The sequence below is a fragment of the Poecilia mexicana genome, unplaced genomic scaffold (genome assembly GCF_051168715.1).
Source record: "Poecilia mexicana isolate PSO_F unplaced genomic scaffold, ASM5116871v1 scaffold_4, whole genome shotgun sequence".
NCBI lineage: Eukaryota > Metazoa > Chordata > Actinopteri > Cyprinodontiformes > Poeciliidae > Poecilia > Poecilia mexicana.
Window position 1 is genome coordinate 30,800,261 of NW_028263373.1, and position 16,728 is coordinate 30,816,988.

Consider the following 16,728-nt stretch of genomic DNA (forward strand, 5'->3'; position numbering starts at 1 on the left):
CCATATGGTGAAGGCAGTACAAGGCATTTACTGTAGCTTGGATGAATGTTATTATGACAGGTCCTTTTGTGATGAACAGCATTATATCAAAGATTAATGCCTTTTCTGGAATAATCTTTTTATCTGAAGTAATTTATAAAATTGTCAGATCAAAAGTAAACAAAGTGTGCGAATGTTTAAAATGAGGACATTTATGACACACTTCACAATCTGTGCTTTTGTTAGGAGTGGAATAAGTCTTGAGTATCTATATTCACACTTCTTAATATCTCATCATTTTCCCATTATATGATTACATTTTAATTGGTAATAATTGCTGCAATAATGTTATATCAATAACAGTCAATGTGATTAGATCACTTCAGTGACTTCATTGTTGAGTTCAACATACCAGCTTGGAGTCCAGTTCCTGAAGAGGTGGGTCAGAGAAGCAGTAGTGATGGAAGAGGCCCATCTTTTGGCTGAACAGGCAGTGAACAACATGAGCCCTCGCATTCTGCCATTTCACAAGGCGTACCAGGTCACGGTTCAGAGATGCACCCAGGTCCACAGACCAGTTATAACTGTACAGAGTCACCTACAAAAAGCAGACCTAGCATGAACATTCAAAAAATGTTGAGGACAGACATTTTGCATTTCCACTACAGAACATTGTTTCTCATTGTTTCTGTGTCTGCAGATTTTGACTTTCTGTGGCCCAAGAACTGAATCTGGAGAAACTCTGTGTGTGTTTAGACAATCTAATGACAACTGTTGCTACATTGCATAGCTGGTAATTTAGTTGTGATGTGAGCGGGGAAAACACAAACATTTCATTCATATTCATAACATTGCCACATTAAGTTAATGTCACAATATTGAAATAAACAAGAATAGCTTTTAAGTTCCTGAATGTGTTTTTTTTATTTGGCCCCTGCAGCAGTCACATAATTACAGTTTCACATAAATGATTACCTTTTTCTCTGCAATGCTGATGAATAGGAATCTCTGTCTGGGAGCTTGTCCTGCTTCAGGATGGCCAGGAGTCATCAGATCAGTCTGGTCCAGAGCCTCAAACCGCTGGAAGCCCTTGTGAGCTGGCAAATCAAAAAAGAAAATATGGAAAAATAGGACAGCAAAAACATTTCAAGTCACATCTTACAATCCTCTGATAGGGGCTCTCAAATAAGTGTTTCATATTCTTATTCTTATATTGTCAAACGATAGTCAACAGACGCTACAGTCAAATTACAGCAATAATGTGAATTTTATATATGTATATATACACAGCGTTTTGTGAAAGTATTTGGCCTCCTGAACTTTTCAACCTTTAGCCACTTTTCAGGCTTCAAACATAAAGACCTAAAATTTTCATTATTTTGTGAAGAATCAACAATAAGTGGGACACAATTGTGAGGTGGAACAAAATGTCTTGGATATTTTAAACTTTTTTAACAAATAAAAAACTGCAACAAAAAGCGGCAAAAGGTTGAAAAGTTCAAGGGGGCCAATTACTTTTGCAAGGCACCGTGTATATATATATATATATATATATATATATATATGTATATATATGGTTAATTTGAAGACAGCACATTTCTTGTTGAATTCTGTGACAGATTATATGTTGTACCATTTATTAAAGAAAAATGTAAAAAAAAAAAAAAAGAGCAGTATTATTGTTATTGCTAGCTAAGAGCCAAACTTACGTGTGAACCTATTTAGCCCTGGGGAGCTTTCCTCATCTGAACTGTCTTCTGCAGCCAAACAGAGATGGTACAAACAGCAAGGCAAGGTGGACAGTGAAACACAGCTCAACATATAATGATGTAAGCAAATGTTTGCAAAATAACACACGAGTGTTAGACTGCTGGCATTGACAGAGAAGCACAGCACAGCAGGAGCAAGTACAGGATATTCAAAAGCTTTGGCACCAAACATGGCTTTGCACTTTCACACCACACAGGAGGCTAAAACAACAATATACTTCAGAAAGAAATTGATTTCAATTTATGCAGAAATTTACAAGACTCAGCTCCTTATGAAATTTGGTAACAACTTTTTTTTGGTCTGGCATTTTCATTATGGCAACACATTTTTTCCACACAGTATTATTACATGAAATCAAAAGGGTTTATTTTATTTATTTTTTGGCTGGCTGTTAAATCCAGAATTCTCATTTTCACATCTGATTCTTCCTAACAGATGACGTTGCTCTCAGACTTACTGCTGGTTTCTAGAATTTCAAAAAGTACATTGGGAGGCAGATTGTTTAGTTATCAGGCTCGTCTCCTATGGAGGCCGACACTGCCTACTTTTAGCACCAGGGTTAAAACCTTTCTTTTTGATAAAGGTTATTGTTAGACTGGCTTAGGTTATCCTGAGCTTTTTCTATAGTTATGCTGCCACAGGATAAGGCTACTGGAGGACAAGCTGACCACTTTCTCTCATTTTCTTTCACTATTCTTTGATTTGAATTGTTTCCTGTTGTTTTAACTGTTAACTTTTTGTTCGCTCAACTTATTTTTCTCTCTGTAGTCGCTACACCTGGTCTAGCTTTCCGTTAGAACAGGAAAGCTAAGAAGCCGTGATTCCTTCTTGGAGGAGTGGATTGGCTGAGACAATTCTCCTTTCAACCAATCGTTTTGCTTCTCCTGCTCTTAACTCTTTCATTTCATGAACATCTAAAGTAATCCTACATGCATTCTGCTCTCTCTTCTCAAATTCCCAGTTGGTTGAGGCAAATAGTTACTTGTACTGAGCCAGGATCTGCTGGAGGTTTCTCCCTGCTAAATGGGAGTTTTTGCTCTCCACTGTCACCTCATGCATGATTCGTATGAGGAATTGCTGTATAGTCACAACACAAGCAATTGTCATTATGTGCTTGTCCAGGAGGAGTGAATGCTGTAAGTCAGTGGCTCAATGGAGCTACTCCATTTTCTTACCTATTTTGAATAACTAATTCAGCATAATGTACTGTTTCATAACTGGGATCAATTGTAATCCACATATATATGAATGAATTGAAATTATTTGTTGTAAAGTGCCTTGAGACAATATTGTTGTGAATTGGCGCTACATAAATAAGCTGAACTGAAGTGAACTGAGGAGGTCATTCAGCCATTGGATGAAGGCATGTTGAACCAAGGGTACATCTACAATCCTGGACCTTGAGGTCTGGATTTGAAGATGCCTGCTATAATGTTGAAAATCTGTGATGCATCATCGGCATCAGACAGCAAATGGCTATTGAAGTGAAAGTTAAGTTGTTCAAGTTGTGCCTGTGATAAACCTCACATTGCTCAGGTGGCCAGCAGTTCCATGTGTCACACAAGATGTCTGATTTTACACTGATAAATTCCAGCAGGTGGGTACCTTGCTCTGTGCAGCAGTGCCACTGGTAGAAATTTCGCCCAATGAGAATGAAGCTTCTTTTAGCGTCAGGAGGGTGGCTGCGGTGCTGGACAAGAGGGAATGGAAAAAACACATCTCCGCTGGGGCAGCTGTAAAAAGGTCGAAATTCAGAGACAAACATTTATGTGGTGTCTGAAACTGAGTGACATGTAAAATAAAATACTGCAGAGCATAATGTAAAATTCTTTTTGTAATGTTTCATCGTCTCAGATGTAATTTAGACATATTCAAGACATTAAAACTTTTTTGAAAATAAAATAAAAGGTTTGTATTTGTATTAATCCCCCAAAAGAGTAAGAAAAGTATTTAGCATAGAGTCTTGTCAAATGTTGTCTGTGTCATTAGCCAACATTTCTTTTTTTTCACAAGGCAGACGGACTATAAGGATGCTGACTGACATTCAGGCAGTGCACTGCATGAATTTAGGCTGTTAAACTCCAAAAATTGATGTACTAAAAATCACATTTGAGGAGCAGCTGAACTCTAAAGCCAACAGCCTTTGTGATTCTTTGTAAAATATGATTAACAAGAACAAGGAGTGTTTAAAGGGTGAATTTTCGCAGAGAGCAAAACAACTTCAGGACAACATGGACCCAGAGGTAAGTATTGTGATAAGAGGAATTGAACAAATGGAGGCTATACTGGACTGGGCTTGTGAGAAGGCCAGTACCAGACCTGAACCTGATCTGGTCGTGATTATCCCCAGATTACTCTGTTCCTAGGGTGAAGGTATTCCAGCCCTGGTGAATGAGCTCCTCACAGTGAGACTATAATAGGAGCTGTTTCGAGGCAGTGGCAGTGTTGTTGCAGTTAAGAGGATCAAGGATAGAGGAAGACGCCCCAGTGAGATCAAACTGGAATTTGGCTCTTTCCAGGAAAATATTAGCTTTATACGGAATAAACAGCTTCTCAGAAGCAATGTTAAGTATGGACATGTTCACATTTGCTTGACAAAGAGGCATACTGAATGGTTTATTGAGCTAAACTTTAAAACTTTATTGAATCAACTGCTCTTTGGCTATTAGTTTTGCATCATGGGAAGTAGCAAAGTGACCAAGGGTAGTCTGGAGGTGATGAGGTCTGTGGCAGAGCCGACGGTGACAACAGAGAGTCGTCACTGTTGTCTGAGGTGGGAAGTTCTCCAGCTTAGCCTTTAAGTTATACTCCATACACTCTTCCACACTGGAATATGAATGGATGGACTTAAATTAACTAGGAGCTCAGACAATCGACATTGAGGAGTTTTAATTCAGACTTTATTTCACTTAACGAGATTCACCTAGCCGGATAAAAACCTAATCGAATTTGGTAGACACCTGGTTTGGACATAACAGAAAGACACATTAGATCCAAAAAAGGTTCTGGAAAAACTTGGCGCAACCATTTCCCAAAAAGCGTGTTTTATCATATTTTCATCGTCTTTGCATATTCATTTTAAAGTTATTTACTGTCATCAGAAGATAAGAGGATCTTCAGCATGTAATTCATGGCTTTGCCAGAATCTGTAAATCCCTTACCCACCAGTCTAAGATTAATACAAAGAGGAGCTGGGAATTGTAACCCGTAGCGAGAGTGGAGGAATTCAAAGATCTCTGTAAATGCAGTTCTGGTTCTGGGTTTGCTTGTAGTGGAATTGGGAAAATGCTGATCAGTTCTCCACTGAATTGAAGAGGGGCATGACTGCACGCATGGCGCAGTATCTCCATATACTCCTGATGGAAGCTTAACATTCATGACCCATGACCCGTCACTCTTTTTCCCTTTTGCCCAATTCCAATGTGAGTGGTCAATCACAGTTTCTCTCAAGCTGGGGCAACTGGGCTAGTAGTTAAGTAATGTGTTTCAGGGACATCGAGGACTCTGATATTCCACCTCTTCATCTGTCCTTCCATATCCTTGTATTTTTCTTTCAATTCCACCAAATCCTTCTTCAAACGGCTCACAGTGCTCTGCAGCAAAGTCACCTCATCGGGCCAGGTAGGTAGTAAGCTTACAATTCTGCTTAAGGTTATTCTTTTTAGCTTAAACTTCTAATCAAAAGGTGTTAAACTTCCCAGCTCTAGCAGTCAAAACACTCTATGACAAAAACTACTTTTAAGACCACAGCACCACATCCCATTAGTAGTATGCTAATAAGAAATGGCTGATTCAGAATGCATCAATTTGGAGGAAACTACTGACCTCATCCTTTCAAATGATTTCACTGTTGTGTCACTGGCCAAAGAACTGACCAAATTGACGACCTCTGTCAAAATGGAAGGCAGCAGGAAGTTGGATGCAATTTCAGTCGTGCAATGTTGGATGGAGGGGCAGCCTTTTCACCAGCAGTTGTCATGCATTTTTAAAAAGAGAAACAGGAAGAGCTATGATATGTCATTGAACAGAAAAACTGTCATTGTCACATACATTTCTGAAATTTCTTTTGATTTAGTGCTAGCACACAGACAGAAACTCACCAAGTCTGGCCATAAACGTGATCCATGACTCACAAGTATCTTGGTAGACAGGGTGTAAAGTGCCTGCATCTCCCTCCTCCAACTGAGACACCTGCCTCCTAAACAAGCATAAGTGTGCACAAAAGCTTTTAATGATGAATATTTTTCACAGACTTTTATAATACCAGTCTGGGGTTAGTGTCTGAATTTTCATCTTTAGTAACTGAGGCAAAGAGCGTTGCCATTCAGCTAAATAATGAGGGAAAATCAAAACGTTAACAACTGTGAGAAATTTCAGTGAAGATTTGAGTGATTTATCTGTGGTTTTGCCAGAAGAAGCTAGATGGAGTGATGAAGAAGGAGCTGGTTCTAGGACTTCAACCCAATTTATCTGAGCCATATTGTTCAGGAAGCAACAATGATTTTTTTTTCTGCTGATTTGCTTTAAAAACAACAAAGCATTTTTGCTTTGTTGTTTTGTTGTTTTGGATCATTTGGGTGAAATGTAAGTGTAAGATTTTTTTAAAGCATAAATTTGTGTCTTGTATTTAAGAATTTGAAGAAGTGAAGCTGCTATTTTGTATTTGTGAAAGATTGAAAAAAAAATTATATTTACAAAACTCCTATAGGATTTTTCTCTGCAACTTCAACTTCTGAGTTATATGACACAAATACCTCTGCACCAAAAGTACCTTCATATCCCACCACCAGATATCCAAGTTGGCAGAGCACAGAGCTAATTTTAGAAGTATTTTGAAACCGCTATTAATTTGCTTTTTTGCTGTGGAACTAAAGACAGAACTGTCACATGGTGGTTTAACTGTCTCTAGGTGAAACCTTTGTTTTGCAGAAGCTTTACTTTGTGGACCCTAAAGGCTGAAGCCTAAAATATATGACATGAAGACCTTATCAGACGTTTCAGCCACACCACCTTTGAGCTTGCTCAAGCTCCACAGCCACAGCTCTCTCCTGACTCCACTGCTGCTTTACGTTCTCCGTCTTGTGTCTTCGTCGTGCTGCTCTGCCCTCTTCTCCCTTTTCTTGAACAATGTCATCAGTTGTCTTGGGGCTCCCAAGCTCTGCTGAGTCGGGTTTACTCTTATGTAAGAAAAAGATTAGCTCTGTTTACAGATAGACTATACAAATTAGTATAGTACTTTCGAACACAAAAGTACTAATTATATTTAATTAGTACTTTTGTGTTCGAAAGTACTATACTATAAACTTATTAGTTTATAGTGAAGAAGCCATGCAATCACTGAAAGAACAGCTCTGTAATAAAAGTCTATGATGTTTGAAAAACTGACCAGAATATCCCAAAAGCTCCGGCGTGAGCTTTTATTAGTAGGAGTAGTAGATTCTGGTGTGCTGGTCCCCATCACCGGGTTGACACCTGCTGAATGGATTAAGGTGATTGGAGAAGGGCCGCTTTTAAAGATCCGTGAGCCACTACGTTGCCTGGGGCTGTCCTTCTTTTCTTTCACCTCAGACAAAGATGTCTCTTGTCCTGAAAACAGATTTCACAATAATACAAAGTCAAACAAAAGTTTGTGGACATTTGCTAATACTAGAAATCAATAAATCAGTTCATTCTAAAGTTTTTACTATGATAAAACTGGCAAGCATCATTTATTCCTTTCTGCAAGCTGTGAAATGCGAAGGTGTTATTAATTTGTGATGCGTCTTTGAAAAGTCAGAGGGAATCTCAGGATTTGTGATGGTTTTACATAATACTTGTAATACACTGCAGAAAAGTTTGCAGGATTTAAATTTTATGGTAGGCATTTAAAAAAAGTTAACTAATATTTTTCAAGATAGTGTTACCTTTAGTTCCTTCTCTCTGACCTCTGTCTGAGCTTGCTGTGACACCAACACAAAGAGGATTTCGCAGGACTCTAAGTTCCATGATGGCATCACAGAGTGCATGGCGCAGCGCCCCTTGCAGTTTATCACTCAGCTGTAAGGGGCTGATGTTCCCTTGTTCCCAAATATCAAAGCGCACGTTTAGTTGGGCTGCTGAAAGAAATCAAACAGAAATACTTTAAAGCAAAAAAATATGAGTATTATAAACCTAAGTAGAAAATTCCAGAAGAAAGTTTAAAGAGGCCTGTGGCTTTCTGCGTGTCATTCGAACCCGATTCAGAGGCTCTGTTGCCAAGTTAGGTCCTTGCTCTGTGTGGTGCACCTAAAAATGTCACCACATTATTTTGGTTATTTTATGATTTTGAAATATTTTCATATACAATTTGTTCTATTTTTATTTTACAAAAATGAACAAATTATGTTTTGTTTGCATTTCGGCATATTAATCTGCCTGCATTTAGTGCTTTCCTGAGGTTGGGAGGTTGGCAGTAGTTGCAAAGCAGAACCTTTGTTTGGGGGGAGTTGCTTCCGGGTTGGTTTTGGGGCGGACTTTCCTGTTTGCCTCAGACACAATCTGGATGGTAATGGCAGCGCTTCGGTTGTCATTGCTAAATCCTCTTTTATTCTTCTTCAAAGTAGTACACAGTGAAAACACACCAAAGCTACTCTGTAAGATGTTAACCTCTTATTTCACCAGTAGATGCCACTGTGTTACGTTTCTACACAGCATTTTTCTAATAGTTGAGAGTTCTAACACCCAAGGGTTAGAAGGGGAAGTCCTGCAGGGTTAGGTGATTAGAAAACCGTGATGTCTTACTAACTCCAGGTGTTATATTTTGCTTTTGTTTGAATAATATTCGGTGCATGTTGCTTGTTGATTCATAAAGTAGCTCAGAGCATGAGTGTAAAGTGAGTCCAGTCAAAGTTAATGGTAGAGAAACTATTCTTTGTTCATGAAGTGTGGGAATTCAGAGGTTAAAGTTGTAACAATGCCATGTTAAATTTTAGATATACCGTATTTTCCGGACTATTAGCCGCACCTGACTATAAGCCTCAGATAAATCTGCCGCTCCAGGTTTTCCACAACGATGCAGCAGCAGCAGAGAGGGGCAGATACCCAACAATTGAGTCATAATAGATCAATTGAATATCACATTTATTACGGTTGAAAAAGAAAAAGATGCCAAGTTTAGATTTACCTGAACTGATTATGAGGGCGTATGAGTTTAAAGAGAAAAATCTCTTTCGTGTTTGCTACTAGCATGTGCTAAATGAAAATGGCCGATTTCTTCTTCTGCTTCTTTAGATTTCAACAGCAGCTTGCATACATTAATGTTGCACTACTGCCATCTATTGAATCCTAATGTCTATACCTCAAATCCTCATAATGATCCCAGTATTGTTTAAAACACAAAAAATCTTCTTTTTCCCCCTCAGCGCTATTTATGTGATTAACAACATTCTCAAATTTCAATTCCCTATTAAAACCTAATTCCGTTTTAATGGGCGCTTTCTTCTTTAATTTCCAATTTTGACTTCCAAGGATTCACTTCCTGCTAAAGAGCCCCCTGGTGGTTGAAGAAAAATCCCCATATAAGCTGCACTGGTTCGAAGCTTAGAAAAAAAGTAGTGGCTTATAGTCCGGAACATACGATATTTGTAAGTCTTGTAATTTTATTTTCGATCATTCATAAGCTAAAAACAGAGTATATTTTGATGTTTATGCCAATTAACATGCAGCTAAATGCAGTAAAGCTTTAAAACAAGGAATGGGGAAATGATCAAAATTTTTCAACTGCTGTTGCAAAAAAGCGGGCTGCCTTTACTAAAGTCAAGAAAGTGCTCCATTCCCGCCTGGGTGTTTAGTTTGCCCTTTTCTACTCAGCCGTATTATGGATAACTTTGCCAAATGGACAGGTTCAATGGTTCGAAGCAGCTTCCTGTGCCATTGACTTCGTAGAGAAGAATCAGAAAAATGTGGTGGCCCTGGTCTCTGTTTAAAAATTGCCTCCATAATGTTTCTAGGATCTGTATCCCCAGAGGTTCTACATAATGCTACTGCATCTTTAAAAAGTTAGAAGAGGGGTAGGCATACTTCTTTTTTTCAATACATGGTAACTCTTTGATGACTTCTATTTCCCATTTATTTGTCTTTTTTAAAATTACCATCGATAATTTTAAATAAATAAAATTTTATATGTTTTTAATTTTTTAATTTTCTTTTTTCTGTTTTTAATCATCTGTTATTTTATTTTATTCATTTATGTTTTATTTATTTTTAATTTATTTAATTTTTCTTTTTTCTCAATAAGTGTCTTTTTCTGTAGTATTGCTAAGATGCATCTTATTGTTTTATCACTAGTTACATTCCACAAGGAGGGGCCTGCTTTTTATTTCGCCCAGACTTCTCCAAGGACCTTTGAAGGTCAGGCTCTGGGTTTTTTTTTTTTTTTTTCATTTTTTGTGGTGGGCTTCACACATTCCATTTGGGGGGATGCTTTTGCAATTAGTTTAGTGCATTTCCTATGTTCTTCATGTTTGTTGTGTTTTTTATGTTAGAACACCTCCAACTGTTTCATGCTTTCTTTCCCACTCGCTTCATTTGGCTCAGGCTCAGATTGCTTGGTACACTTTTAAGTTATTTAACATTTCGCTATGTCTTCATCTTTGATAGGAGGGATCTTCAGTTTGTCAATTTTAATTGTAAAGGGCTCAATACCCTGTCAAATGCAGCAAAGTGCTACACCTTCACTAGCTAGGAGCAAAAGTTCTTTTTTTTTTAACAGGAAACTCATCTAAAAAAAATCTGAAGCATTTGAAACTGAGGAGGGGCTGAGGACGTCATTGTTACTGGGACAGTTCAGGGTCAACCTGTAGTGCTAGCTAGCATTTGCGCACCCAACTGTGATGATGAGGCGTTCCCCTGTTTGCCAGATCTAACAACGCTCTACTTAATAATAGGTGGGGACTTTAACTTCTGGCTCGACCCTAACTTAGATTTTTCCTCTTCTATACCAGTCACACCCTTTCCAGCAGCCAAAACTATTCAATCCTTTTTGCAGGATTTGTACCATGTGCCAGACACATGGCATTTTCTTAATCCTTTGACTGATCTGTGCATTACACATTTACTTTTATTGACCTTTTTCTAATCGACAGTAGACTGCTGTCATTATTATTACGTTGTAGGTATAATGCTATAACTATTTCTGATCATGCTCTGCTTCTAAATGATATTAAACTAAACCAACTGTTGCCTGAACGCCCTCCATGGTGGCTAAACACATGTCTTCTCTCAGTGAGCAGCTTCACAAATTATATTTCAAAACAGATAGATTTCTTTTTGTCTATTAATAGAACCCCACGGGTGTCTGCTGCTTTATTCTGGGAATCACTGAAAGTTTTTGTCAGGAGGAGAAATAATCTCTTATATTTGTTATGAGAAAAAATTAAGAAATGAAAAATTGTATAAACTTAGACAGAAAATCTCACAGCTTGATAGTATGTATGCAACCTTTAGTTCCCCAAATATTTATAAAGAACGCCTATTATTGTAGTCTGAATTTGATATACTCATGACCCACCATGCTACAGAAGCCATGCTACAATTGAGTGCACACTTTCTTGAACATGGTGATAAAGCCAGCAAACTACTGGCACATCAACTTCGACAGACATCGGCCTCAAGGCAAGTTCCTCAGGTTCAAACAGACACAGCCATGACAATGGACCCACTTCAAATCAACCTCACTTTTGAGGAATTTTATAAATCATTTATTCATTTGAATTTACACCCTCAGTTGCAGAACTTGACAATTTCTTTGCTAATTTGGAAATTCGTACGATTGAACAGCTCACTGTACTAACCTGGGGAAACCCATAACGCCATTGGAACTTAATGCAGCAAATGCAGTCTCTCCAGGGAGGCCCTGGCAGGTATACCTCAAAGTTCTACAAAAGATTTTGGGATAAACTGTCACCGTTATTATTAAATGTGTGCAATGAAGCCTTTGCCTTGGGGATTTTTCCCCAGACTCTTGGTCAGGTCACCATCTCCCTTCTTGTGAAAAAAGATAAAGATCCTCTTACCTGTTCATCCTACCACCTCATAATCTACATTTAAAAAAATGTAGATTTGAAACTTCTGTCCAAAGTTCTTGCTATGCGTCTTGAAGCGGTCCTACCCACTATAATTCACCCAGACCAGATTGGATTTATCCTCTTATCCTCTGATACTCTTTCTTTAACATTAGGCGACTTTTAAAAATGATTTACAACTCGCCATCTACAAATACTCAGGAAGCCTTGATCTCTCTTGATGCTGAAAAGGCATTTGACCAAGTTGAGTGGAAATATTTATTTTATGTTGTTAAAAAAATTTGGTCTCAGTGACACTTTTTTTTCATGGATAAAACTGCTTTACTCTAATTCACAGGCGTCAGTCATGACCAATAACACTCGATCAAAATATTCCTCCCTTTATCGCTCAATGAGACAGGGGTGCCCATTGAGTCCTCTTCTACTCGTGATGGCCATTGAATTGCTTGCTACTACGCTCCGTTCTAACCCAAACATTGTAGGCATACAAAGATATGGTCTTGAAGCTAAAGTCTCACTTTATGCTGACAATTTACTTCAGTGTGTTTCCGACCTCCAAATATCTATTTCTATTGTTCAGCGTTTGCTCTCAAACTTTGGCCAGTTATCTGGATACAAACTAAATTTAGGTAAGAGTGAACTACCTAAACTGTTTCCCATCAGTGACACTGATGGGAAACAGGCTACCAAAGGGTAGCCTGCATTAACTGCTTCAAAATTAATATTCTTCCGTGTTTTTTATATTTATTTCAATGTGTTCCAATCATCCTTACTAATTCCTTCTTTAAGGAGTTAGATGGTCTTATTTCTGACTTTGTTTGGAAAGGGAAGACTCCGAGGCTGTCTGGGCAATACTTACAAGGACTTAAATCACTTGGGTGGATGGCCTTACCCAATTTCAGGTACTACTATTGGGCTATTAGAGATTTTAAAGCCTGGCTTAATTGTGGAGCCCCCTCTCCCAACGACTGGTTAGTTATGGAGATAAATTTTGTAAAACTTGTGTCTCTTATGGCCCTGCTATGTTCATCAATTCAATCTTCCACCATTGCATATACAAAAAATAATATATATAAAACTTCTCTTAAGATCTGGATACAATTCCAACATCAATTTGGCCTACAGGCTTTATCTCCTCATACACCTATTGCAGTAAATCATATCTTTACTCCCTCCCTTGTGGACAAAGCCTTTACAACTTGGTTTAATATTGGCATAAGGACCTTTAAGAACTTATTCATTGATAATGATAGATTTGCTCTTCCATTGCATCACTTTTTTTTAGATATCTACAAATTTGAAGCTTCATTCGTAGTAATTTCCCCAGTTTCCCTCATCTGCAGGTAGACTTTGATCTGGACTCCCTACTTTTGTCCACTACCAGGATAAAAGGCTCCATTTCGATTCTGTATAATTTATCGCCTCTGTGCGTTTGAGATCTTTAAACTTGATTAGGAGTCTTTGGGAGCAGGATATTGGGGGGAACTTATCAGATGAGCTCTAGTGATGTATTTTGGCGCGATATGCAAGTCCTCAATTTATGCTAGGCACTGTCTTACTCAGTGCAAACTGGTAAATAGTGTGTATTATACCAAATCCTGTCTTCTCTAAAATGTATAGTTCTGTCTCTTCAGCATGAGCCAGATGCCAACAGTGCCCTGAAAATATCAATAAGTTTTGGCTGTGCCCCCGATTCAATACCTTTTGGATGGAGATTTTTTTCTGCTATGTTGAATGTGGTTGGGAGGAAAATTGACCCGAATCCCCTGAGTGCTTTGCTTGAGTTTTTTTCTGGAAGGCCCCCCTTGACTCCATCTCAGGGAAGTGCTCTGGCTTTTATGACCATCATTGCTGATAGAGTAATATTATTCAAATGGAAAACAACTCTACCCCCTTTGATTTTACACTGGCTTAGAGATATTCTCTATTTTCTTAAACTTGAGAAAATTAGGATGACATTGCGTGGCTCTTCTGAGTATTTTACACTCACTTGGAATCCACTACAACTGCTTTCAAGACAAACTAACTTTCCCTCTATAGCAGATTAGCTACATTTAGTATTTGTTTACTTTTTTTATCTCTTTATTTATTCATATTTACATATATACTGCTCAAAAAAATAAAGGGAACATTTCACTTTAATTTTATGTGTGGCTCCAAATCCAGGCCTCCATTTGTTAATAAATTTGATTTCCATTGATGATTTTTGTGTGATTTTGTTGTCAGCACATTCAACTTTGTACAGAACAAAGTATTCAATGAGAATATTTCATTCATTCAGATCTAGGATGTGTTATTTGAGTGTTCCCTTTATTTTTTTGAGCAGTGTATTTTATTTTTTCCTGGAGGTGCCCTCTATTTCCCTTCTTGTTTCTCTTTCCTTGTTGCGTATGTACATAATTAACTCGATGGAAATGGCAACACTGACATGCGTTATTTGAAAATGTAGTGGTTCCATTTCATCCCTTCTGACTGCCAGAGGTGGTGCTTTAAGCACTGAATGATCATTCTTGTACAAGCGCAGGTCGAGTGCTAATGACAACAAAGTCACCTGTGACCTGCCAGTGTTCTCGATGTACTCAACACGCAGGTGTGTTGAGTACAGGTGTGTGGTTGTGTGAAACTGGTTGCTTATGTGTGTATCTGCGACCCAGTGAAGGAACGGGCACTGAACCAAGAAATCTGCACGTTGCTGGTCCAGGGAGCAATAGTGCCTGTGGACGCCCTGCTGGATCCAGAGGGCTTTAATTCCCTGTATTTTCTGGTTCCGAAGAAGAAGACCAGGGGTGTACGTCTAGTCTTGGACCTCAGGGGCCTGAATGTGTACTTGAAGGTCATGCCTTTCCGTATGCTGACCACTACGGAAGTGTTGCAGGCACATTCCCTGGGTGATTGGTCCATAGACCTCAGGGAAGCTTATTTTCATGTTCCAATCTCTGCATCTCATTGACGGTTTCTTTATTTTGCTTTTCAAGGGAGGCACTTCCAGTTCAGGGTCCTCCCGTTCAGACTTTCGCTGTCTTCCAGGATGTTCATCCGATGTATCGCAATGGCCCTCTCTCCTCTGCAGGCACAATGATTGAAGATCCTCCTGTATCTGGACGACTGGCTCATTTGTGCAGTGACACGGGACCAGTTAGTGCTTCATCGTGTGGGACACTTGGGCTTGCAGGTGAACATGGAGAAAAGCAGTCTGACTCCCTCATAGAAGACAATATTTCTGGGTATTTCCATGAATTCCATCTGAATGCCTGCTTGCCCGTCAACCCAGCGGTTCAACAGTATATTGAGCATGCTCCCAGTATTCAGGCGAGGCATGGTGCTGCCTCTTGTGCGGTATCTTTTGGTAACTTTTGGGTATGCTCACAGCTGCATCCGTCAGCTGTGAGCATATGACAGCAGTGCCCTTGGGACTGCTGTCATTGAGGCCCCTCCAGATGTGGTGGAACAGCTTGAATCTGGACCCCACACGGAACACTCATCATCTCAGAAGACTTTGAGGGGGCCTCAGTGTCTTATTAGTATCAGTGTCTTAGTGTATTTAAAGCAGGTCTGGCTGCAGCTGGATGCCATACAACTGTTAATAACCAAGTGTATGATGATCTACGTCATGATTCTATGTTACTGATTAAATAAAATCATATGGTAATGACAGCGTATGCATGTCTGAGCTAAGCGTACGACTATCTGACAACGTATGCTGATCTGACAGAACACCGTGAGTTCGTGCTAAGCGTATGACGATCTGACCTGACAGAACACCCGTTCTTTGTTCTTGTAATCCTCTGTGTACACTGTATCATTATTTTATTTAATTATGTATGTTGATATTTAAATTAACAAATAACTAAAACACAAGAACGAAAGAGCACGCAGAGCATGCACATTGCTCTTTGATTGTTTTTGTTCAAAGTGGCAGCTGTAATGTCTGCCATGGTGTCAGACTACCTGGCTTCATGTACTGGTAGAGAGAGTGAAAACAGTCACGATGAGCGCCTTCTGTTTGGTTACTTCTTGCTTGTTGCTCCTTGGTCAGTGTTCATAGTTGAGCGTTATTTACCGTCAGGGCATTGCCTCAATTGCTATGTTTAATGGTGCAGACAGTGGTGGTTTCTTACATGAGCAATATGGACAAATGCCCAGGGTGTTATGTTTTTAGGGTTGGCACGAGACCATCACACATTGTAGCACAGAAATGGAATATTTAATATTGGTAAAATGTATTAAGTATTTAATATCTAGGTGTTCTTATGGGAATATGGATCTTTCAGATTATTTTGAAAAGCAATTTTGATCATATTTTACATTTTATTGTGTCTTGTAGCACGGGCCGCTGGTCTTGGTCTTGACTCGGTCTCGACTCCCCTCGGTCTTGGTCTTGACTTGGTCTCAGACCCTAAAAGTCTTGGTCTTGTCTCGGTCTCGATACACTCTGGTCTTGGTCTTGTCTTGGTCTCGGGTTAGGTGGTCTTGAACACAACACTGCTGCTCTGTTCCTTTTCATGTTGACGGAAGGTTGCATTTACGGATGCATCCTGGCAGGGTCAAATGGCACAGGGGACATGGTCCCAGCGGCAGAGCAGGGAACACATCAATATCTGTGCTTCTGGCTCTTCAGAGCTTTCTTCTGCACTTGCAGGGCAAGCATGTGATGGTGAGGTCAGACAACACCACTGTGGTTTTTCACATCCACCACCGGGGGGAGGGAACAGGTCAAGGAAACTGTCAACTCAATGGCTTTGGATCTGGACAGCTGCATACTCAGCCAGCCTCAGGGCAGCCTATATCCCACAGTCACAGAACATACCAGCAGATTTTCTGTCCCATCAGAAGCCGCTTCCAGGAGAGTGGAACTTCATGCAGAAGTGGTGGAGTGCATCTGTAAGGTCTTTGGCAGGGTGGACGTGGACCTCTTTGCTATCCACTATCCCCTTTGGTT

The 16,728-nt window shown here is 39.3% G+C and overlaps 1 protein-coding gene across 5 annotated transcripts in view; it reads right to left on the reverse strand.

Moving 5' to 3' along the window:
- Positions 1–16,728, reverse strand: part of szt2 (SZT2 subunit of KICSTOR complex) — a 170,437-nt gene that overhangs the window by 48,120 nt on the left and 105,589 nt on the right. For 3 of the 5 annotated variants that reach the window (XM_088005191.1, XM_088005194.1, XM_088005190.1), the window contains exons 51-59: positions 7,653–7,844; positions 7,136–7,335; positions 6,760–6,926; positions 5,850–5,947; positions 5,575–5,707; positions 3,355–3,482; positions 1,689–1,736; positions 955–1,076; positions 392–577 (exon numbers count right to left, since the gene is read on the reverse strand). In XM_088005191.1, the coding sequence (XP_087861317.1) occupies positions 392–577; positions 955–1,076; positions 1,689–1,736; positions 3,355–3,482; positions 5,575–5,707; positions 5,850–5,947; positions 6,760–6,926; positions 7,136–7,335; positions 7,653–7,844 (1,274 nt within the window). The remainder of the gene's footprint in view (positions 1–391; positions 578–954; positions 1,077–1,688; positions 1,737–3,354; positions 3,483–5,574; positions 5,708–5,849; positions 5,948–6,759; positions 6,927–7,135; positions 7,336–7,652; positions 7,845–16,728) is intronic. The other 2 variants (XM_088005192.1, XM_088005193.1) reach the window with 2 other exon arrangements.